Source organism: Labrus mixtus, chromosome 6 (genome assembly GCF_963584025.1).
Source record: "Labrus mixtus chromosome 6, fLabMix1.1, whole genome shotgun sequence".
NCBI classification, from domain to species: Eukaryota; Metazoa; Chordata; class Actinopteri; order Labriformes; family Labridae; genus Labrus; species Labrus mixtus.
In genome coordinates this window covers 1,378,585-1,403,392 of record NC_083617.1, presented here as the reverse complement: position 1 = coordinate 1,403,392, position 24,808 = coordinate 1,378,585, and the positions used below count along the sequence as shown (strand labels likewise).

The 24,808-nt window shown below is 43.7% G+C and overlaps 1 protein-coding gene across 1 annotated transcript in view; it reads left to right on the top strand.

Moving 5' to 3' along the window:
• tasp1 (taspase, threonine aspartase, 1) overlaps nucleotides 1-18,393 on the top strand; it is a 30,665-nt gene extending 12,272 nt beyond the window's left edge. The window contains exons 11-14 of the mRNA XM_061039416.1: nucleotides 4,164-4,274; nucleotides 7,238-7,345; nucleotides 8,393-8,466; nucleotides 16,001-18,393. Of these exons, the coding sequence (XP_060895399.1) occupies nucleotides 4,164-4,274; nucleotides 7,238-7,345; nucleotides 8,393-8,466; nucleotides 16,001-16,093 (386 nt within the window). The 3' untranslated portion in view covers nucleotides 16,094-18,393. The remainder of the gene's footprint in view (nucleotides 1-4,163; nucleotides 4,275-7,237; nucleotides 7,346-8,392; nucleotides 8,467-16,000) is intronic.
• The last annotated feature ends 6,415 nt before the right edge of the window (nucleotides 18,394-24,808 follow it).

The following is a 24,808-nucleotide window of genomic DNA, read 5'->3' as shown; positions in this document are numbered from 1 at the left end:
ATTTCAGTGCAGACGAGCTGATTTGACCAGACGGGCCGAGGCTTGACTCACATGTGCTTGAACGACTTGAGACAGCCAGCATTTTGCACTGCTAAAGCTTGTCTGAATGTATCATCACCAGCCGTCTGAGAGACACTGAGGGTAGCTCATACTGACCTGATTAATCTATATGCACAGTGTTCAGACTCTTTAATCGTTCTGAAAGTCCAAATACAGCATCTCCAGCCCTTTTTATTTTAGGATTTTAAAACGAGCAGTTACACCACGTGATAATCTCCTGCTCATCAATTATCCCAGCAGATGAAGTGTAGCTCTTTGCTCTGCGTGCATTTTCACCTCATCCTGTTTTCCTATATTGTGGCTTTAGCCTTTGAAGTTACACACACAAAGAAAAAAAGAGAAGCTTTCCTTATGGGTATGTATGGAGAGCACAATGTGTGTTCCAGCACAGCACCTGTTTTTAATTTCCTAACATGAAAGGCATTCCCATCAAAAGACGCAGAAAAACAGTCATTTTGATCCTGACAGGAGGAGCATGATCCTCACTATTTCTGTCACTCTCTGTGCAGCTCATGTGCCTCTTTGTTTTATATGCATCGCCTGCTTCGTCTGGTCTTTACTTTACTGACTGCGTCTGCTTTCCTCTCATTTCTTCCTTCTGCTGCTTTGCGCTCGTTTCGGTCTGGGCTTCTCCCCGCAGTTTTCCGTTAAACTCTGTGTTTGTGTTGCCATTTTCAGTTCCCTGGGACCTAACGGTTTACGGGAACACGTTACAAAAGGCAGAGTACCTGGCCAATCTGACATTCTGCTCTCGTTAAATGAGAACCTCTCATCGCTCCGGGCCTCTGGTCTCCACAGTTACCGACCTGCTTTTCAGTCTTGTTGTAGTTACCTGATGTTTTATAGGGCACTCATTTGTGTTTACAGAAACAACAAGGCTGTATTCTTAAGTCTTTATGGGTTTTCACAGGAGCTTTTGCCAGACATTATTTTGTTTTTTAAAGTTTTAGATTCCTCGTCTTCGTCTCGAGTCTGGGCAGACTTTACATCACAGAAAGATTAATTGTAAGCATGCACACAGCCTTTCATATCTGTCTCTCCCTTTGCAAGAAGAAGATCTTGTTTTTAAAAGTTGATCCTTTAAGCAGTAGCAGAATCTGAGATATAAAACAGCACACCTGCTATGTGTCGACTTGGAAGTGGTTGAGGGTTGAGGTGAGATACTTTGCAGAGGCTGCTTTTGGCTTTTTGTGGTTCCTGGTTTGCCTTTTGACGAAATGCTCGGTTTCTCTTGACTTAGCATCACACCAAATGCTGCATAACTAGCCCTGTTAACGGCCGTGTCAAGCCGTGATATTTACGCCCCTGGGGCCTTTTCACCTTCAATCTGAAAGTGACCCCCCCCCCCTCTCTGTACCGTCTTCAGAGGTAGTAACAGAGGCGTTACAGAGGAGAGACAGGATCAGCTGAACCAGCGGGGGAGCACAGCGCTGTGTGTGTGTGTGTGCATGTCTGACTGTGTCTGTATGTGGAGCTCCTGCTTTGTTGTGCTTCCACAACGCTGAAACACAATGTGCAAATCGAGCCTTCCTGTCAGTCAACTTGGCCACATACAAATATGCAAATGTTGTGCGAAACTCTTAAGGCTCTGAAAAGGACTACTGAAGAGAATCAGAACATTTCAAGTGATATTTGCTACAAATTTAAGCATTTAAAGGAAGAATGTGTGACATTTTACTATCAGAGATCAAGTCTGTCCTGTGTAAATGTGTCTCTGAGTCATGACTGTCTACAATGAGGGAGAAGCTCGAGTCCCGCTGGCTGTGTTGTTGTCAGAGCCGTGTTTACATGGACGGGACGGCCGGCTCCTCCCCTTGTGTATAAAAGCTGTTTTAGTCAAGAACTAGAGAGAAGAAGAACATACTCACTGATTATTTGGATGTTAGTAAGAGTTTTTAGATCACTCATTCTGTGTCAGTTTACATGAAATGTGAAGCTACGAGCTAACTAAAGAGCGCTAACATTAGCATGCTAACACAACAATGTGAAGCTACGAGCTAACTAAAGAGCGCTAACATTAGCATGCTAACACAACAATGTGAAGCTACGAGCTAACTAAAGAGCGCTAACATTAGCATGCTAACACAACAATGTGAAGCTATGAGCTAACTAAAGAGCGCTAACATTAGCATGCTAACACAACAATGCAGCTCGAGACAAGGACAATTTTGTCTGCCTCTCAGGCTAAATGGTGCTTAATTATGGTGCGTTTTATTCATAACTCCTCAGGCCTGAGTGGAGAGAGGTTGGAGGTGTGTCATTGGAGGAGAGCGGAGGCTTCAGTATGGAGGAGGCGTGGCCAAACAACAGTTTGTTTTGGTTTCATGCTGGGGCTCAAGGGCGACATCTACTGGACCTAAAAGTCACACATTCTTCCTTTAAGCTTCAGCAACTATTCAAAATATATTTATGTTGAACACACCTTCAATCATAACCTTTAAACTGCAGATCTGTTCATGTGTGTGCAATACAGGATAAGTCTGTGACAGCCTTCATGCATCATAAAGATTGTTAGTTTAACGTTGGCTTCCATCACTTCTACCAACCTGCCGCTGTTTTATGTCCTCTCTAGTCAGTGGTCTCATAAAAATAGTTCTGTCTTGTTTACACTCTGAGTTTAAATAAACAGCACGTTCAGTGTTTGGCCGTTCAACCAGAGACAGGAAATAATACCTACCTCATATCATAGCATACAAGTTAACAAACGGTGGTGCAGAAATGTGTGATAGTGAAGTTTCTATTCTCAACCAACGAGAGCACAGATGTGCGATTAATACTGGGTGGTTTCAGTTTCAAATTCCACGAGCAGCTGTGAATCTGGGCAGAGAAAAGTGAAACACAAACCCTGCTTCAGCCGTTTACTGCCGCTGTGCCCTCAAGCAAGGCAGCTGTTATTGGCAGACAAGCGCCGCCGTCATGTTTACCTTAAAATAATGAAGCTCAATGCCCATCTAATTACTGCAGTAGCACTAAACCTCTTAAACGAGCTCAAAAAGGAAATTAGTGAACGGAGTCATCTTTTCCATTATGTAACTTTATCACCAGATTTATTCATTAACAAAAATATTAAATTAGTACATTTTATTCACTCTGCTTTCCTGCGGCGATGATTCAATTTTGTTTGTTTTGTCAGGATCTCAAACTTATTTATTTGTTTTCTTTGGATATTAACGCCTATTTTTCCTGTGAAAAAAAATAGTGAATTTCAAATGTTTCCTGTCGAGATCTGGAGAAAAAATAACAAAATGTAATTACTATCACGGTCGAGCAGCGTAAATAAAATGCATCAGTTCAATTAGAACAACTTTATTAATCCCTCTCGGGGTAACTGGGCGGCTGTGGCTCAGTTGGTATACTGTCGTCTCTTAACCGGAAGGTCGAGGGTTGGATCCCGAACTCGTGCAACCACATGTCCGATGTGTCCTTGGGCAAAGACATTTAACCCCAAGTTGCTCCACACAGCGCCTACAATACTGCGGCCACCGCACCAATCCGCCTGTCAACCTCGCTAACGATTTTACCCTTACTCATGAACAAGACAATGAGATCTTGAACTGCAGAGACTAACTCCCTGCAGTTCAACGTTGTCCGGCAGAGAACCATGGCCTCGGACTTGGAGGTGCTGACCCTGTTTTACAGCTCAAACATGACAACGATGTCCTGATGGAAACAGAGAAAATCTACTTCAAAGCACATGACCAGGAGAAGCTAAAATACTGTCAGCCTTTCAGAGGATCTGCAGGTTACAAAATGAGTTCAAGTCTCTGTGTTTCCCGCCGATGAACTGATTTTAACGATACTGTTTCCGTCCTTTACTGAGAGGCTGAGAAACCAGCAGATCAAAGAAAAAACAAAGGACACAGGTGCATGTATTATGTCCTCTTAGGGCTTCTGTACTTGTGTCAGCAATTAAACATCAAACATGATCAAAACCAAAAACTGTGAATATTCAAATGTATTCTTTGTTCATGTGTAGATGATTCTGTGTTCACTTTTATTTGTGAACCCATCTAAAGATCTTCTGCAAGTTTGAGTGAAAGTATGCATTTCTGCAGCACAGAAAAACAAGTTTATAAAGTGTGTGTGTGTGTGTCTCCTCTCAGGCTGCGGAGAGCATCTGATTCGCACCATGCTGGCGAGGGAGTGCTCCGCTGCCATGCAGTCTGAGGATGCCCACCATGCACTTCTGGAGGCTATGCAAAACAAGTTCATCAGTGAGTCACCCACATGCATCCCCATCCACACTCATTTCCACACACACGGGTTTGTCAGCCAAGAACGTGTTTGCAAAGAAACACAAAACACAATTATGCACAAATGGAATTAAACGGACAAAACAGATGTTGCGTAACACGAGGAAAGGAATGATCTAACAAGTGGAAATAATAGAATGAGGAGAGACAGATTTGATTTATGGATCATTCTCACTGTTTAAACGGAGCCTTCAGATGTTCCTCACATCACAGCTGACAGCCACAGACCTTTTTTAGAAGACATAATTGCTTTGTTGAAAGTTCATGTGAAGATGTTTTTTTTGTGTGTGCCATATTCTCAGAAGTGGTCAGTTTCAGAAAGCCTAGTTAACTGTGTTTGCTGTGTCTGTGACCGGCCGCTGGGAGAGCAGAGGAGGAGGAACATGTGGAAACATGTGGCGGTTTCTGGCCTTGTTTTGGGGGCCTCCTTTTAGAAGTCCGTCCCAGCTCGGCTTTGTCATGGACATCTGTAACAGTGAGACGTTTGGACGAGCTGGATGAAGTTAATTCTTCTGTTTCCTTTCAAGATGCACATCCAGTTAAACAAAGCTCCATAAATCCTGCCTTAGAAAGAGGAGCGATGAAAGTGTGAGAGATCTGGACGCCTCTCACTCAACTTCTATTTATAGAATATTTCAAAGACGACTCCGTCGGGATTTTTAAGATTCAAACAGTAATTGTCAGGGACTGATTCACAGAACAATGCACCACTTTTGTTTCCCCGTAAATCTTTGCAAATGAGTCATACAGACGCCGTCACCAGATGCATGTTCGGTCCGTCTCCGCTCGGTTACGGCAGCGGAGCTGATACGTTTCTTCTTTATTCAATGTGTTTGGCTTCCACTGGATCTGAGTGATTCATTTAGAGTTTCATGACTCAACAGAAGTTGATTGACAAGATTTTGTAACAACACGGACGGGTTTGCACCGACCGATTGATTGGCTACAGGGCCCAGAAGTACTTTCTGCGGACCGTGTTGAGCTCTGAGCGCTCTGACCGCAATCAGTATGAAACGCCTTCCGCATCGCGCCGTCCGCATCGCGCCGTCCGCATCGCGCCGTCCGCATCGCGCCGTCCGCAACGCACCGTCCGCAACGCGCCGTCCGCAACGCGCCGTCCGCAACCCGCCGTCCGTATCGCACTGTCCGCACCACGCCGACCGACCGCAAGAAGCATGAATCAGGCTTAAGTCAGATGGAGATAGCCGCGTCATAGCAGCCTAAAACTGTGTAGCCCGCTATTAATTCAGCTCAAAGAAGAACGGGACACAGTAAACAAGGGATCCTTTAAGGTCAAATCGGCAACCTTGGCGCCCGAACAGAAGGGTACCAAAAAGAACGATCCCTTATTTTGGTACCCTTCCCAACTTCTGACGGTGGAAACGCCAATAAATGGGTGCTGAACCGAACTGAACCGGACTGCTTGGTGGAAACGGGGCTTTAGTGAACTACACCTCCATAAGGTTTTATCTCAAATACGTCTACATCAAAGGTTCTGATTAAACTCCTACAACATCTAAAGACGTTATTAAATGTGTTGGATATTTACAAGCCTTTCTAAAATTATAGAACGAATACAAAACCGTGTTTTATGGAGTAAAGGAAACATTACAACATGGAAACCGAAGCTGCAGCAAAGACTCTCTTGCATGCAGACACAAATACATTTTCATCAATTGCACCAATTGTTATTGTGTGTAGACATCACAGAAAGCTGCTGTAGCTGTTTATAGAAAGCCTTTCTTCCCTCTTTATTACTCCGCATTCATCGGCCAATTCAAGTCTTCTCGTACACAACACCTCGTTCATGTTTGCCTCTGAAGTTTCGTCAGCGAGCTTTAAAGGTTCTCACATGATTGATTTATTTGATATTTTTTATTTGCAACAAAGCTCAACTGGTGTGGGAGTGAATGTAGCTGGACTTTATCCTTCCTTATAATTAAAATATGATGTCAAGTCAAGTGAACTTTATTTATATAGCACATTTATAACAGCCAAGGCGGACCAAAGTGCTGTACAGTAAATTAGGCAAAATACATTACATCCAAAACATCATAAAGTTGTAGAGGTGTGAAGAAAACTATAATTTGCTGAAATCTGCTCGTAAAAATAGTGAAATATGATTTATTGAAAAGATAAAATAGATAAAATGTTTTCAGTAGTTTAACTTTGCCTGAAAGCAAAACAATGATGTCAAGCTGAACAGAATAGATTGACCCGGACAGGAAGTCGGACGAGGAAACGCACAGAGCGCCCGGTCAATTTCAAAATAAATCTCAACATACAGACTCCTGATCGTATATTCAATCACTTTATCAACACATCTTGTAGTTCTCCTGTGATCTTGTAGCTCTCATGTGATCTTGTAGCTCTCCTGTGATCTTGTAGTTGTAGTTCTCCTGTGATCTTGTAGTTCTCTTGTGATCTTGTAGCTCTCCTGTGATCTTGTAGTTGTAGTTCTCCTGTGATCTTGTAGTTCTCTTGTGATCTTGTAGTTCTCTTGTGATCTTGTAGCTCTCCTGTGATCTTGTAGTTGTAGTTCTCCTGTGATCTTGTAGTTGTAGTTCTCCTGTGATCTTGTAGTTCTCTTGTGATCTTGTAGCTCTCCTGTGATCTTGTAGTTGTAGTTCTCCTGTGATCTTGTAGTTGTAGTTCTCCTGTGATCTTGTAGTTGTAGTTCTCCTGTGATCTTGTGATGTGTGAACAGCTGTTTATGGCTGTGCTCACTCTCTGGTCATGGCGTGCGCTGTTCATTGTAGGAAAACCGTGGGGCTGACAGAACACAGAACCCAGGGACTGGATGTGGAAATACACAGTCAGTGTGGAGAACTTCAGAGTGTACACAAACTTTACTGATTTGAGAGAAACTTGTTTATGCTTCATTGAATCATCTGAGGTGTGATGTTTTTTCTTTCTCGCTCCAGGCTCGCCCTTTCTGGCCGGTGAAGATCGTGCTCTGGGTGGAGTCATCGTCCTGCGCTGCTGCAGATGTGCGGAAGCGCCGCCGTCTCAAAATATTCAGGGTATACTGGGTAAGACATGAGTAACCACAGGCTTTATCACACTTTATCCGACTCCACTCAACACCTCACAAGTGGGAAAGATTTGACTGTTTTAAATGCATCATTAGATATATTTGCGGGGGGGGGGGGGGGCTCTGTTGGCTCTCCTGGAGGGTGGTCTCTGTTTAAACTTGCACAATCAGGGCTCTGGTTTCACACCCTTCATCTCCGATTCAAACTGAGACCTCCCACTGTGGAATCAACCGCTAATCTGCAGGCAAGCGTCGGCCCCTCTGACTGCTGCCCAGTGTGGCTGATTGAAAGGCAGAGCAGGAACTTCCTCGTTCAAACACACCATCATGTAATCTGAAATCCGTCCAAATTTTTAGCCATGTGATCGACTAAACGGTTTCACATTTGCTCTCTGTGTAAATGTAACTGTGTTTCATAGAGAGCCCTGCGCTCCAAAGAAAACAAAGTCCAGCAGAAGTTTCTGCTCATGACGAGTTCTAACAAATTCAACATGACGCCGTTTGACAAGTGGAGTCCTATTTATATTACACATTATGCCCGTTTGAATATAAAAAGTATCCCTTCCTGGTTGATGTGTAGGCCGTGTTTGATGCCGTTTATGGAGCGTGGACTACCTCAGATTACTGCGGACGGCGAAGGAGCTCTGTGTTGATTTACGAGAACAAACAGCGTGTCGACCACATCCTCCTAGTGCTGGAGTTGAGTTTCTGCTCCAAGCTCGGTTCTACCTTCCTCCTCTGCCGTTATGTCACAACTCTGAGTCATATATTTTCACGATAATGGGCACGCTCGGAGCTAACCGCAGTTTAGCACACTGAGTCACCTGCCAAACTTTTCCTCCAACAGACGGAAACAAAGAGGAGGAAGTCCTCTCTCCCTGCACACTCACTCTCTCCCCTTCCCTTTTTAAATATAGTATATATATATATATATATATATATATTAGAGCTGTCAGCATTAACTAGTTAATCACGATTAATGAATATTCATGTTTCTTGATGTCCTCCCTTTGTTGACCCTGTTTAAATGTGTTTATTTTCACAGTGGAGTTCCTTTGGAGTCACACCACAGAGAGCATGTGTGTCGGTTACATGTCGGCCCAAGATAGCAAAGCAAAGGTGAGTCCCCATTAAGCAAACTTAATGTTTTACATCGTTTTAAAACACAATTTTTTAGGAACAATTTCCTTTTCAACCAGTCAGTGTGGCTCTGTGTACGCAGCAGGGTTTGATGCTGTGCTCTCCTGGCTCTAATGGAGTCTCAGCTCAGTCTGATTTGTTTGGCTAATGAATCTCTGTCACTGTGTGTAAAGAGAGGGCCCTGTTGTTCCAACCTGGTTCAGATTTCAAAGTGTTTGCCCTCCATCCAGCCTCCCTGCTTCCTTGCCCCCGTTATCCGTCCTTTTTTCACTCTCTTGGTCTCCACTCTCTCTCTCTCTCTCTCTGGCCCTACCTGGTCCTTAAGTACCATAAAGTTTACAGAAAGTCGAGCACCACAGGTGATATGCATCAATCTGCATATTTCTAAAATGTGCGCTGTGTGAGAGTGAGGAGGAGCCTTACACATGTTCTATTCAGAGAAACTTTGAATCCTCAAACGTTTCTTTTGGTTTTAGGTTTTTGTCGTGTTTGTATTCTTACGTTATAAATCATTATTGGTGAGTTTTCTTACTCTGCATTTTGTCCGTACATTTCTATAATTTCAGAAATGATCTCTTCTGTCATTAGCCCTTTTCAGACCGCCGCGATATTTACGCCCCTGTGACGTTTCTTTTTCAATCGGAATGTCATGGAGGCATAAAGGGTGGGACGAAGTAATCCCCTCCTCTCTACAGTCTTCAGAGGTAGTAACAGAGGAGAGGCGGTTTCAGCTGTCTCACGCAGAAAAGCAATATGAATTCACAGACTGGGATGCCAATATTACGCCGTTGCAGAATCAATATGAATGTATGAATGATGTGATGACGGCTGAGCTTAGTTGCGGCACTTTTGCAGGAAAAAAAAGCAGTCTGAAAAGGACTCCAACATATTTTTATTAAAGCAAGTTCAAGACATACAGTGCAATTGGGATGCAGTCAACATTTTTCTTTTTTTCCCCAGAAACATTCAAAAACCCAGTATCACTTCTCCCTATAAACAACCCTTCCAGTCCAACAAATAGACCTCTTAGTTTAAAGACTTAGTTAAAAGTGCAAGAGTGGAAAACTCACAAAAAATAAAATACAATAACTAAATAAAAATAAATAGATAAGCGTGAAAAAATAAAAGTAAATTTGAGAAGAGTAGTATAAAAAAAATTATAATAATAATAATACAAAGTGACGAGACAAACAAATAAACAAATAAAAAAATGAACAAACAACAGTCTGAAAAGACTCTTGAGATACATTATTGAAAATCCCAGTGTTTTTCCTCTGGATATTCAACAGCTGTTATATTCTGCTGAAGTAGCCACTGCAGTGTTGCGCATGTGGGATCAGTAAAAATAGGTTGCAGTTGCAAAAGTGTGAGACATTAGAATTAAGATGTGCTGTTAGCCAGATGATAATGACATAAATGGTCGGCCTATAGCCTATGCTCTTCAGACATCTGAAAAAGAAATGCCAATTCCTGACCTTTCCCTTGTTTCACACATTTTCTTTACCCAAAGTGGCTAAATCTTAACCCCGTGCAGACTATGACTTTAGGTTTAAACCGCTGAAACATCCTCATTCTTGGCACAACAGAATGATAGAAGTAAACACCTTGAGCTCATGTGGTGAACCATCACTTTGTCAATCTAGCCATGCAAAATCCTCTTCATAAACCGAATGTGTTCAGCGTGTGTGGATCCAAGAATATCATCTGTCAGTTGTGGTTTCCGGATCTCCCGGGAAATGGTATCCACTTCCTCTCGGCGGGGCTTTAGTGACACAGTAATATTGGAGAGAGCAGCCAAGAACACAGCTGCTGCACCAAACCTCGCAGTGCTCTATCAGAGACCGAGCAGCTAGTTGTTGGGGGGCCAAGGTTACAAAACTCCCATGTGGAGCGGCCTCTGTGGATTTGACAATCTGCATACCGGGGAAGCTAGCTGCTCTGTCCTTCATGGCTAGTCTATTAAGGGGGGAACCATAGAAGAGCATCTGCTCTGTGAAGATCAAATCCTCTATTGAAGATCAAAAAGCCAAAGATGGGGAACCACCAGAAGTAGAGAGGCACTGCAAGACATTAAGCTGTCAAGTTAACCACCACAAGGTTCAGTCTCCTTTAGAAATGAGCTGTTGGTCTACAGTGCATGGTGCTACAGCATGTAGAGCATGTTCAACCTCATTTTCCCGGTTAATTGGTGTTTCATCTGGGTGCAAAATTAGGCACAAAGCAGAAATATGTTACATTATGTGTCTTGATATTTTAAAGTGTGGTGGCTTTGTAATGTGGCTTGATAAATGGTGTATAGCCCTCTGCCTCCTTAATACAGTAATGATCCATCCATACTGTACACAGGGTGACTGTGGCTCAGTGGTAGAGTCGGTCGGCTCTCAATCGGAAGGTCGGGGGTTCGATCCCCAGCTCCTGCAGCTACATGTCCGATGTATCCTCGATGTATCCTCAGGCAAAGACACTTAACCCCAAGTCCCACTGTTTCGGCGGCCGCATATATATGTGTATGAATGTATTAGTAACTTCTGATGGATTCTTTACACAGCAGCCTCTACCATCAGTGTGTGAATGTGTAGGTGTGACCTGAGGTGTAAAAGCGCTTTGAGTAGTCAGAAGACTAGAAAATAAATAAACAAGCTCAAGTCCATTCATCATTTACATCAGACCAACTTGACCAGCATGCTAATGGAACCAGAGATTATAGAAAGGGGGGTTTATAGAAAGTCTGAATCAGACCAAAATCTGGTCCTGTGCTACATATTCTGTATTTTTTTTCTTTGTCTGTAAACTCAGTGAAGAAAGTTTTCTGAATGCCATGGAGGTGTGAGGTTTGTCTGCATGTCAGTTGTGTTGATGGCAAACATCAAAACGGGGATGTTCTTTCCCTGAAAGACAAACAAACAAAGAAGCAGAGAGAGAAATATCTAACCTCCCTCCCCGTGGTAAGTCTTTGTCAGAGTAGCACTGGGAGTGGTGCAGACGAGGGTTGATGCTGGTGAGTAAGCTGCAGCAGAACAGGAAGTCCAATGAAGACTTTTTCAACTTCTTCTTTCTAAAAAGAAAAAACTTGATAAGGACGAGAGATTTGTTTGCACCTTAACAGGCTGTCTGACTTCATCCTGATTTAAGCTCAGACACATTTGGAGCTCGGGTGCACTGACTCTCAGAGACATATAGAGCCAGGACGATCCACATCCTCAGCTGCTATTCTACAGACATTCCTCCCATTCCTCTGAGCATCCCACTGGGCCTTTCTAAGCAGCCAGTCAGAGTCTGTCTTCCACTGCTTTTCTGTGATAAGAACATGAAAGGCCTGATGCACAGTAGCTGGAGTATTTGGGACAGAGGTCAGACAGGATTTATAACCGCAGCAAGTCGGCTCCTCTCCTCCTTTCACAGTGTTTTATCCCTCAGATTTTAATGTGTATATTTCTTCTGACAAACGACATTTTATAAACCCTGGAGAACAGTGAATCATGCAATAGTTCAGCCAGAGAAATGTGTTGGATGTCAGGCCAGTTTTTCAAACAGCGCTGGCAGCTCCTCCTGAGTTTTGTCTCCCTTTTCAATCAGATGTTGTTTTTGGGAAAGGTTGAATCTGTATCGTAATTCTTTTGACACTCGCCGTAAAATGGCTGCAAAGCGGCCGCTCTGCAGCGGGGAGAGCATCTGGTTTTATTCAATCGCTCACCTGTGTTTGCACTGGAGAGGACATCAGAATATCAAGAACTGTTTTACAGAGGCACAAAAAAGCGGCATTGACAGGCCGGTGGCGGCGCTTCTGAAACAGTCGCACTATTGTGTTATTGTTCTTTGTGATTGGACAGATGAAAGCCAAGTGTTTAGGATCCACCGCGGCTCAGATCCCTCCTCCTGGACATCATTACCACTATAAAGCTTCGGCTGCTCAAACTGTGTACGACCAGAGGAAATCAAATGGCATGCTATTCAGGCTCCTGTTTATTGTCTGCTTTGTGTACTACATGACAAATGTCTTCCATTATGGTGGCATGTTGTTTTTTATTATCCATCTCATATGAAGAAAAAATAGCATTCTGAAAAGAATGTGAAACCACAAAAACAGAAAAACAGACGCAGTCATGGGGCTAAGTTTATCCTTTGGCCTGCTCTGTGGTGTTAATGTGCGGCTCCTCCAGCTCCTAAACACATTCATATCACAGAAGAATGTTGTTTTTCACCGTCAGATACAATGGAACTGTGTTTTTCATGTTGTGCTTTGACTCCGACGTGGTCCTGTCATGTGGTCACTTCAGTCACTGGGTAACGAGATGACAACAGGCTCACTGTAAGTTTGCGTGTCTTCATTTTTTTTTATTTTTGTGGATTCACCCCAGCTGTCATATAATTCTACATTCCTGCGCTCCTATTTTAATCCCAGGGATTCTTTGTTACGCTGAAACAAAAGGTGTGTTACTATAGGCGACTTTTGAGTCAAATTAACACACATTTTGGGGCGCCAGATAGCCTAGCGGTTACCTCACATGCCCCATGTACGGACTCTGTAGTCCTCGTTGCGGTGGCCGGAGGTTTTTTTCTTTTGCTGCACTCTCTCCTCCCGTCATTTCATGTCTCTCTTCAGCTGTCCTATCCGATTATGGCCAAAAATACAACTTAAAAACATATATATAACACACATTGCAGCTTTTGCTAATTACGCACCAAAGATATGGAACACATTACCTTTAGATATCAGGGAGGCTGGCTCACTAAATATGTTTAAAAGTAAGCTTAAAACGTACTTCTTCACCTTAGCATTTTGAATGGGCATCTATAGGGTTATGTTTCACTGCTATTTTATACTATTTTATGCCTTTTTAATGCAAATTTCAAATATTGAATGCCTTTTTTATTAATTTCATTTTGTGTTATTTCATTATGTGATCCTCTTTTTATGTCTTGTTCTGCTGTAGAGCACTTTGAGCTGCAATACTTGTATGAAAGGTGCTACACAAATAAAATGTATTATTATTATTATTATATTATTATTAAAATTCAAGCTATTCCACCAGTCTAAGAGAACACTAAGGGCCTGTGTCCACCTCGCTTCTTTTTCAATTGTTCCCATTGAGGAGGGAGCGTTTGCAGCAGATGGCCGCCGGGAGAAAAGATGCAGCGCTCAGAGTAATTTTTCCAAGCGCTCTGCCTTTTCTGTGCGGCCCCTTGGAGCGCTTTGAGTTGAAAATCAATCAACTTTTTGGAAGGGCGCTGTTGTCGTCACCATCGCTCTTTTAAACCCTCTAATCATATAGTACAGGCGATGATGTTCCCCGTATTTTTGTCTCCTACGGGTCGGGTCGTGTACCCTCATCCTCCTCGCTCCGTCTCTGATCTTAGCCGTTGTAGGAGCCATAAATGTAAGTCGATTGTGTATTTGGTCTCATGGGTTGTTTACTGATTTGTTTATTGTTTACAGTCTGCTTGTTACTGGTGGTGGGTGTGTTCACCGGAAATCTTGTGGTGATGGCAGTGATTAGATGGGCCGCACTCACCTGTTCACCTGGTTTTTGGCTTGGATGGAGAGAGGGGGTGAGCGTGGGAAGAGAACATTTCCGTTGACCGCCACACTACACTACACTGCGATCGCAAGTGGATTTGATGACCCGATAACTGCGTTTGTAGTATCTTGTGTTGGTTTTTTTGGAAGAATAAATGACTAAAGCATCTTGGATCTGGAAGGAAACGACAGCGCGTCACAGCTTCACTCCCGTGTTTAGTCCCTTGCGGCACTCTTTTTTTGATGACCTGCAAAGGCCGATATAGCCGTGATAGCGAGGCCATCGCTCAACACGCTTACGCTCATCTTCCAGACAAAGTAGAAGGACAAGCATCCTCCGTTTGATGCTCACAGTGAAGGGAAACCAATCCCAAGCAGTGCCCGTCACACAGCGGCTGTTGTCATAGAGACAAGACATAAGTGCAACGCCTTTCCTCTCTCAGTGCACAGGACGGACACAAATAGTGAAAATCCAGCAGAATTTATTTAACCCGTGTGAGTCATTAAAATAGTAAACAGGAAACATGAGTTATGGTGAAGGCTGCCACATCAAAAACAGCGTGCGTCTGAGTGGATACAAATAAGTAAACGAGTGTTTACACGTGATGCTACAGCTTTATTAGCGTGATGCTAACCAGACCGGTTGTCACAAAAAGCGTTAGGACATCTGTGGTGTGACCTCCGAGCCTGAAGCACTCCTTACCCTCGCCACCGTGACTCATAAAGAAGGCGAAAAGCATGGCGTGCTTCTCACGCCGTGGGGGCTGTAATTAGTCTGGTTTACTTTAGTAACTCTTTGACTTTTCCTTCTCACTCGCTCGTGTTGTCCGTCCTGTCAGAATGAAACAGAAAATTAAGAGCTGGACTTGTGACAAAGGTTGTATGAAGGGGGTGAGGCTGAGGGCACACAGCTCGCCGCAAAATGAGCTGGGTTTTGTTTTTCCAGCTGTGTGTCCGATGTGGTGAAAAAAAAATTGAGCAATGCAAAGACCTCTCGTTCCAACATCAGAGAGAAAACATTCAGCGCGTCTATTACTCCATTATGATCACGCAGCTGAAACAGTCAAACGGGCTTCCTTTACCCTAACCTTTAGAAGATGAAGGAGGAGAGGAAGAAGAACCCGGAAAGGGGTCCTGGAGGCGAAATGGCCCCCTGAGAGTGTTGCCATGTGTGCATGGCGCTGTCTGGCTGTCGTCCCATTGTGGTGACGGTTGCCCTCGGGGTGCCAGGGAGGCCATATCACAAACCTACAGAGAAAAGAAGTCCAGCGGAGATGAAGGCTCCGGTGACTGGAGGAGTGATGGCAGGCCAATTCAGACAGCTCGGTCAATAAGGGGATGAGTCTAACCCCGAGGCTGCAGAGAGAGAGAGAGAGAGAGAGAGGAAGGAGGATGACAGCCGTTATTGGAACAGGGAGAGTCAGTCACCTTTGATCCCCTGGTTGAAATATCACTCCCGTCTTCACAGCTGTGTTTGCCCCGTCCATCCTCCTCCTCCTCCTCCTCAAACACAAAACCCGAAAGCTCCTCTGAGAGACTTAAAGGAGCAGTATGTAACTATGTCACCTAGTGTTTAAAATGGGTACTGCAGTCCAGATTCTAAACATTATAGAGAGCTGTCTCCCCCCCATATCTGGCAAACCGAGGGGTGTCCAAAACGGCCGTGTGGGGGTGTGTCTTAAAAGCGCCTACCTTCTCTGGTCCAAACAAATCCAGAGCATTCAGGAGCAGAATCTAAAGTTAGAAGGAGGACATACTGACTGCTGCATTGTTGTCAGAGAAGCCAGCACTTCAACATGTTTCCTTAATGATCAGATAGTAAGATACCTTTATCATCTCACTCTCTACACATCTCACTGATTGGACCTTTAAAGCTGTAGAGTTTGGAAACCCCTGTTGGAAAAGCAGGACATTTTATCTCTTGGCTTCGATGTGTATTTCTGTCCTAAGATGTTTTTCTCATTATATGTGTGTTTTTTGTTTTGTTTCCTGCAGACACACATTTCCAGATTACCCCCCGGGACCGTTCCTGGACAGTGTCTGGCTATCGAGGGAGGTGTGTGTCGACTGATGAGCGTGGCTGAGTGAGCGGCGTTCTTCCTCCTTGTCGGTTTCTTCAGCAATACGCCAGTACAAACACCTCCCTCCCCTCCAACCACACACACACACACACACACACACACACACACACACACACACACATATCCCTCGCCTCCACAATACCTATTTGATGCCAGAAGTAATAAGCTTTAGCTGTTTCAACAGGGGTCCAGGAAGGAGTTGGGGGTGTTATCTTCTACTTAGTGCACTTACAGGACTTCCCTTTGCCACAGTCTGCCTCCAGCATGCACTCTATGCCACCCCCCCCTCCCCCCCCCTCCCCCCCCCATCTCTCCAGTGTCACCTGGATTAGACTTGATGCACCATTGCCTTGATGCACCATTCTCTCTTTGTTACTCTTATCCTACTTTAAGTCACTTCCTCCCTTTTGTACATAAGCTATGATTTAGGAAAACAGGGTGGATGTTCAACTTTTTGTTTTGTTTTGTATTTCTGAACAGATGTGACTATTTTTGAAAGCAAGAACTCGTGTTGTTCTTATCAAACTTTTCACATTTTAAGGGATAGTTCTCATGATTTTAAGCAGGGTTGTATAGGTACCTATCATTGGTCAGTTTATCACCTACAGGAGATGGCAGCCAGCAGCGCCTCTGTTTGGAGAAGCAGTCTGGACTACAGATGCTAAAACTAAGAAATAAGATAGAGTCAAAACAAACACCCATAACTGACTTTATTAAAAAGTGCTTTTATGGCATAATAACCCAAAGATGGTGTTGTAGACTTGGTCCTCAGAGTAGTCTGGAGATCACTTCTTGAAGGTCTCATCTTGGAATCTAAAGCATTTTTACTCTGTCTTGTCTCGGCCTCAGATTGGGCGGACTCCAGATTTTAAATCAAGACCGTTCAAGACCACCACTGATTGGCTATTTCTAAAAGAACAAATAACTTCCATTAATTTGTGGATTTTTATTTGTTTATTTGGGACTGGGTGGCTAAAGTATTTTTTTTTCCACAGTGGTGCATAGTTTAGCTTTTGTGACAAAAACTGTATAAAGAATGGACAGTGGAACACCTCGCCTTAAGTGAAGCCAAAAGATTTAAAGCTCCCCCTGCTGACTGGCTGAAGGATAAGTCACAAACCCCGCTTCCTCTATGTTAACAGATGCCGTCAGATGCATTTTTCTCCAGCCAAGTTTCATCATGATGATTATTATCACACCATTTTGTGATTAAGTCATCTTTTTTTCAGATAACTTTCTGATTTTTATTAGTTATTCAATGCTATGGCGTTATAAAATGCTGTGATTGACAGCTCTTTTAATCTGTTTATCATTAAGGTTAAGATGTTTTCATCAGTGGAAGTGGTGGGACGTATCTTTGTGTATTTGGCTTCAACCTGTTCAACCAGAAGTGGATGAGGCATGCTGTCCATTTATTTATAAAGTTTTGGCCTTTACAGACAGGTCCATGCTGACAGCCATCTTCTGTAAGTGTTATTGATAAGTACCTCCTAGAGCCCAACATGAATCAATCTGAAGTATCCCTTTCAGAAGATGTCAGATTGCACCTTGAGGAATGCCTGACTAAGCATTTAAAGCTAGGAGAGATGAAGAGTAATGTTAATACATTCATACAGATTCACTTCCATATACTCGCACACACATGTAGTTATTAATCTCTCAGCATATTGTTTAATGTAGCATTAGTTTTTGCTGCAGAATGCTTTGCTTTGATTGTTTTAAAAAAATGTGAATACATACCTATTGCATGTTGGAAACCTCGCTGTAACCTCCACTCTCTGTTCTCTGACTGAAACGGGGAGCTATGCACCTCCAGTCACGCTGATAGTAGTGCTCAGGTAGCAGCATTTACTCCCACCAACAAACACGACTGTTAGAAGGAAATACAATCTATATATTTCTATAGTCACATTCACAGAGACATGTATTTTATAGCTATAAGAAAAGCTAAATCTTACGTATGCATTTAGCCATTAAATGGTGCTGTTGAGAGTTAAAAAAAAAAAAGTTGAGAATAATTTTGAATTCAAGGCCTTTGCACACCGACTTTTTGTCTCATACTGAGTAGAAAATGAAGGCGGTTTGCGAGGCGTCTGTGAGTAATGTTTTTTTTTTTTCAGATTATGGATTTCGAAAAACGAATCCAAAAAAAATGGACCCTTGTGCAAAGGCTTTAAGAATCCATATCAGAGCTAGTTTATTCTTTACTTGAAAATACAAATAATATAAACACTTCTAAGCTAAGGGAATATGTGCACAGCTCTCTTCATTGCTCAAAAAGTGAATAAAAAAATCTATGTTGCTACATGTCTGTGTCTGTCTTCAATCCTTTAAACTCCATGACTTGAAACCTTTACTTTAAACCATACCTTTTTTCTTAGAAAGATGTATATTTCTTTAAGCAGAGCTGTCAGTGTACGCTCTGACAGACGGTATAAATATCACCATGTGTCTGTGCACTGCTATAAATGTATAGTCTGGGAATAAATTACATGCTGGTCAGAAGTGGAAAAAGGGATTCTGCTGAAGGGCTGGTGAGCACCCCGAAACATTTCAGCATGAAGCAGAAGCTCGATGACTTTTAAAAATGGCTGCTGGGCTTCCCTCCAACACACACAAAAGAATACACCTTTCCTCATCTACTTTTTTTGATGTTCTACACATTTAGAAAGTGTGGATTACACACCCAAAGTTTCCATTCTCTAGAGTGTCTCACATTTTCAAAACTCTTTAAAAGCATACAAGTGTGGACTCCCATCAACCTAACTAAAAAAACGTGAAAAGATTGGGAAACTACCGGATTTTTTAAATAAATAATGTTGAAGTTGATGTTTTTTTTCTAGCATTTTTAATGTGCGAAATGGTGTCCCACAAGGAACCGTAATGGGTCCTATTTTATTTCAGATTTATATAAATAACTTTGAATTCAATAACTTAATTGTGTTGCACTGTTAAAATATAAAAACGACAACTTTATGCAGATGACATCATTGTCTATATTTCTAACTCTTTCTTAAGGCACAAAAGTTGATTTTAAATGAAAAAAGGTTCAAGCAGGTCCTTCACAGGGTCAAAAAAAATGTAGAAACGCTCAGAAAAAGCTACGTCTGGACGAGGCCAAAGCAACCAGCCCTCCCCCTTTTTTCTAACGTTAATATTATGGGTAAAATATGATCAAATTAATTAAGAGAGGGGTAAGTACTTTCTAAAAGTCGGTTCAATCTCTGGGGTGAGAGTTTGTCCAGCTGCTGCCTCTGGATCACGGCCAGTGTTGTGTGATTCAGGAATGTGCAATAGAGATGTTGAAGAGGATAAATATATTCAGCGGTTGAAGACAGAGATGCCTCCCTGTCAGAGCATCATGCCTGGTAGAGAGATAGAGCCACATATTTAAGATATCAGGCCTGTCAGGTGTGAGACGTCTCAGTCTTTTGACATCAAAACGTGCAAAATCAGTTTGACAGGTCAGGAGGAGCTGCAGAAGGTCATTGGAGGAGGTGCTGTGTGTGTTTGTTTTGGTTCCACAGCCCCCCTGACCCCTGGTTGAGGGTCTATTTAAGAGGAGTTATACGCTACCTTGCCCCCTCACCCTCACTCTCAGCTCTCTCCATTAGCTCGATCGTGTGTTATTATCTCTTTTCATCACAGCTAATCTGTGTTGCTGGGAGACCCTCAGCTCTATTCAGTGCAGACCCCTTCTCCTTCAGCCGTCATCCCTCTCTGTCCTGGATCCCCTCAGCTTTGAAAAAGGATCCTGGGGTCTTTAAAAAAGTGGACTGGGGTCCTGAGCCATTCAAGGTGTATCCAATGCCTCGCGCTCAGCAAGCCTCTTAAATGCAAAACAGACGGTGCAGCAAATAAAGATCAAAGGCAGCAGCCTCGCCCGCCCGGCCTGCTGTCCTCACATGCCAGGCGCTGCTGTCACGGTGAATCACGGCCGTGCGGCTTCCGTGCTCATGCCGACCCCCCCCCCCCCCCCCCCCCCCCCCATCCCCCCCACCACCTAAGGGCCACCAACCCCGTTGACAGTGCTACAGCTCCTCCATGCCAGTGTCTCACATCAACACAAACAGGGTTAAAACCAGACAGCGTATGGAGCTGCCTTTGTCAGACTGAGACCGAGTCCCCCCCCCCCCCCCCCGAGGAATCAGAGGAGCCAGACATCTTCAACCTGCATGCACACAGCAACTTCCTGAATGCAGAATCTCCAGAGAGATGCAGAAAGATTAATGATATTGTTCATGTGCGTGGTGAATCTCCCTCTGGCTCCGCTTACTAAAATATCCATAATCATTTTAGTCAAGTAGATTTCCTGAACTTCTAGTTGTGTGCAATCTCAGACCCAATCAGCTATCGTTTTATTTTAGCTTCTCCGACAATTTTTAGTTGGGCTTCCTGGATTCATGAGTACTCTAGTACAGTCTGCGGGGGATGTGAACGCAACCGTGCTCAAACATGAAGTGGATCGATATTTGGTTGTAATTGCAAACTGCTGGTGTCACTTCAAAAAACGGTCATATCTGCACTGCACGGACCCGTTTCATCCTCTGAGCTGCACGGTAAGATGTGGACGCAGGAAGAGGGTCGTTGTTGGCATCTCAGAAATAACACAAACATCCAGAGTTAGTAGGATGGACTCAGCCTGTGATTGGTTGCCATGGTTACTTCTTACTCCTTCTCCTTCTTGGCAGATATGCAAACAAACTGTGTGCATACCGCCCCCTGCTGTATCCGACTGTGTACATACACAAGTGAACTCGGGTGCAGAGCGATGTTACTGATGTGAACGCAGAGCAGTGGGGGATCAATCGTCCCCAATTCCCCCCCCCCCCCCCCATACAACACAATGCAAATTGCATTAATGTACTATATGACCAAGTGCAGTCGAGTGTTTTCTTATGTGCTCCGTCATTGTTTTGCCTCAGATGGAGCGTCTGCAGATCTCTGCAGTATGTCAGCGATGTGCTGGCAGCAGAGGGTTAAGTAAGTCACCCTGCCTTCTCAAATGCTCCTCAGCTACTTGACCTGTTTGTTCAGCTGTACACCGAGGCACATGTTACCCCCCCCCCCCCCCCCCCCCCCCGCCTCCAGTGACTCACTGAGATGCAGGTCTGTGTCAACAGCTCCGCCCCCTGAGCTGCTGGGGTGAAGTTCAAGAATGAGGGACGAGATAAGAAACCTCTCGGCATCCAGATTAGAAGAGCAAAGAAGAAGAAGCCTTTTAATTAGGGTAGCTGTGCCGTTAGTGTGCTGCGGTTTCGCGGCCCAGACACTTCCTGTATTGTGCTACACCACCCATAAAGTAACAGAGCGAGCGAGGGAGAGAGTGAGAGAGAGTGAAGCTAAAAACGACTCTGCCACATCTGCACCACAAAACAAAGAGATTTCCCCGTTGGTGGGCACCAACAACGAGGTGTAACGGCACTAAAAGCTTCTGTTCTGTTTCTTTTGACTTTCACCTCCACATCTGAAATATTTGACTTGTTACTTTGACTTACTGGGGTTGAATTTGTCTTGCACGCTTCCCTCCCGACATCAGGATTTGCACATAAATAGATGAGACAATACGACAGCAAAGATGGTTCCTTTATGCCACATGTTGTACTTGTAACATGATGAACAATTTAAAAGGAATCAATGAAGGGAAACCACAGAAAGGAGGCATCAGGTTAAATCATCTCATCCTGACGGGGTCAACTCTCTTGACCCTCTCTTAATCATTTTGCATCGGAGCAATAATCTTCATTACTTTCTTTATATTGTTCTTTAAATTGAAATTAGTCAGCATTAACAAATCTCGATTATGGGCTGAAATACAATAAATGCATTCATCTTTTTAACTGCATTGATTGCTTGCTAGTCTTCTAAATATTTCTTTATTGAAGGTTTTCTTCACATGATGAAACACGACATCAACGGCAGCGTTCACATTCACAATCTGTGAACAGAAGACAGATGGAGGAGAGGTTTGAGCAAATTCAAGTCAAAGAAAATTTGGCTTGAAGATGAAAAATACGGGGGAAAGTTGACGGGGGGGCAAAACGATGATTATGATGCAACTTGTAAGATATGCAAATAAACATTTAAACTTTGGACACTGGGAATCAAAGCCGCTGAGTCCCAACATGAAATGTGGTGCAAAGATGGCGTTCATTTTCTCTTTGTGTGGTGTCTTTAAAAGTCTTAAATTTGATTTTAAAAAGTTTGCAACAACCCTGAAAGAAGCTGGAGAACAGCTGAGCTCGCTCTTCAGTTACTACAACATGAATCCATCCAAGCTTCCACGGCCTTCTTCCCGCGTCTTGTTTTCTTTCTCCCACAGCTCGGCCTCGTGTGTACTGAGACGTCAAACTGAGGGAGTCTAAAACAGCGCGAGCGTGTTGGACATCAGTTCCCTCTCGAAAACAAAAATAGAGTCAAAAAAACCAACAATCATATCTTGGTGATGCCTAACGAGCCCTTTCGGATCCTTCACAATATACCACTAATATGGTGCTTTGCATCGTCTGAAACACGCCTGAGCGGAAGCCCTGGAAATAGAAATACAACATGCAGAGTTTCACTGACGCCCTGCAGCCGATGCAACAAGTTTCCCCCCCTTCTCGCCAGCTGAACACTCCGATCCGTTTTTCTTTTAAAGATTTCTCACCGCCTCTAAATCTTTAAATCTGTATTCCGATCAGCCTCCTGCACAGGAATGAAGTTTTTGCTCGAGGAGGGGAGAAGAAATGGGAGATGAAAAGCGAGGAGGCTGGACGAGTAATTGCCTGCTCTCCAGACACGTGGAGCCTGTCGAGAGAAAAAGATACTGGGGGGAGGGAGGGAGGGGGGTGGTGGAGGTATGTCATCAATTTGAGCTCGACCCTAATGTTTCAAAATATAGACGAACACCTCGCTTTGATGTTCACGGCCTGATCTGCAGACGACCCGCTAAGATAACCATCCGTACTGTAATCTTAGCCTGAGAGCTTTCAGTGGAGACTTCAGAAGAAACTTTACACACGCTGGGCTCACAGAGGAAGGAGTATATCTACATGTTTTTAAAGAATAAAAGTCAATATGAGACTTGTTGATAAAAGCTGTGTTCAGGATAAATGGGGTAGTAGACGTGTGTGGAGGAATTCAGTATGAATAGTGAGGCAAGAAGTCGGCTGCACGTAGCGCCTCAGGGCCGGGGGGAACGTGCTCGGGCCTGCTGCGTTTATAAAGACAAACCCTGCACCCGGCCAGCTGTGCAACAAGACTGCAGGAATGAAAAGCAGCATGAATGGCTTTCTCTGTGTGACAATGACTGCAGCGCTCAGCGGGCGAGGGATTGGTCGGAGGTCCTCGCTCCGGACAGGACGCATCCAGAGTGTGTGAGCGTGTGTGTGAGGGCGTGTGTACTCTGAGAAATTACCCAGGAATGTGAGGAAACATGCCAAAGACAAAGAATTGGAGCCATGTTCAGGGGAACCTTACCCTCCTCGCCCGATGAAGAAACATCACGACCCCATGGAAAGGCCTCGTTGCAGAGCCTCGCTGCGTGGAACTAATGGAAGTCTTGTGCACCGGATTAAACCTGCTGGACGAGTTTGATTGATGAGAGGTTTTTTTTCCTGCGGATGAATTTCCTCTGACAGCTGGAGAGAAATGTGATAGCGGCTGATTACTCTGATTAAAACTGATTAATAACATCAGTGTGATCTAAGGTCTTATAAACATTATAATAAACATCTGAAAAGTTTTTATATAAACTCTAAATATTGTCATTTAAGTTACTGAAAGACTCTCTGGGATTGGGTTAAAATAAAATGTGTAAAAGCTTAAATATTTATTACAAAAAATGGATTTATAACAACCACACACCAATCATAAGAAGGAGCGATGAAAAGATGAAATGAAGATAATCGGAATTTAAAACACTGTAGTTCCTCGAGTGTCCACTTGAGGCTCACTGCAAAATCTAGAAAGTCGTATTAAAGGAGATATATTCTGCTGATCAGGTTTTAATAAATATAATGTTACGATGTTTGATGTCCATACTAAACCTCTGCAATGTTTTTTTAAACACAAAACACAGTTTCTTGTTCTAAATCCACTCTGATCCTGTATTTGATCATGTCTATAAACCCCTCTATTTCAGCCCTGCTCAGAACAGACTGTTTCTGTGTCTGTACCTTTAAATATGTAAATGAGCGGTGTCTGACCACGCCCCCCTCTCTGGAAGGACTCGGGTGTACTCGGTGCTTTCTCGCTCCATGTCCTATTGTTTACGGTGAGAAGGCAGACTCAGAGGGCAGAACAAACACCTAGCTGTGGGAGTGTCACTCACCTGGGGGAGGGGCTACTGCCCCTTGTGATGTCATGAAGGGAAAATCTCCAAACGGCCTGTTTGAGCACACATTTTCTGAAAAGTGGAGCAGGCAGAAGACGGAGAGGATGGACTTTTCTCATCATTGGGGGGTTTGTAGACGGACTAGAGACACAGGTTAGAGTTAGCGGAACATGGAGAAGAGGATTTTACAGAACAAAAGTACTTTACTTTACTTTAAAGGTTTTTTGGGGGCCCTTTATGGTTCTATTTGATTGACAGGACAGTGGATAGAGTTAGAAATCCGGACAGAGAGAGGGGAATGACATGCAGGAGCCACAGGGTGATTTGAACCCGAGTCACCCACTTGGAGGACTACAGCCTCTGTACATGGGGCGCACGATCTAACCACTAGCCCACCGACGCCCC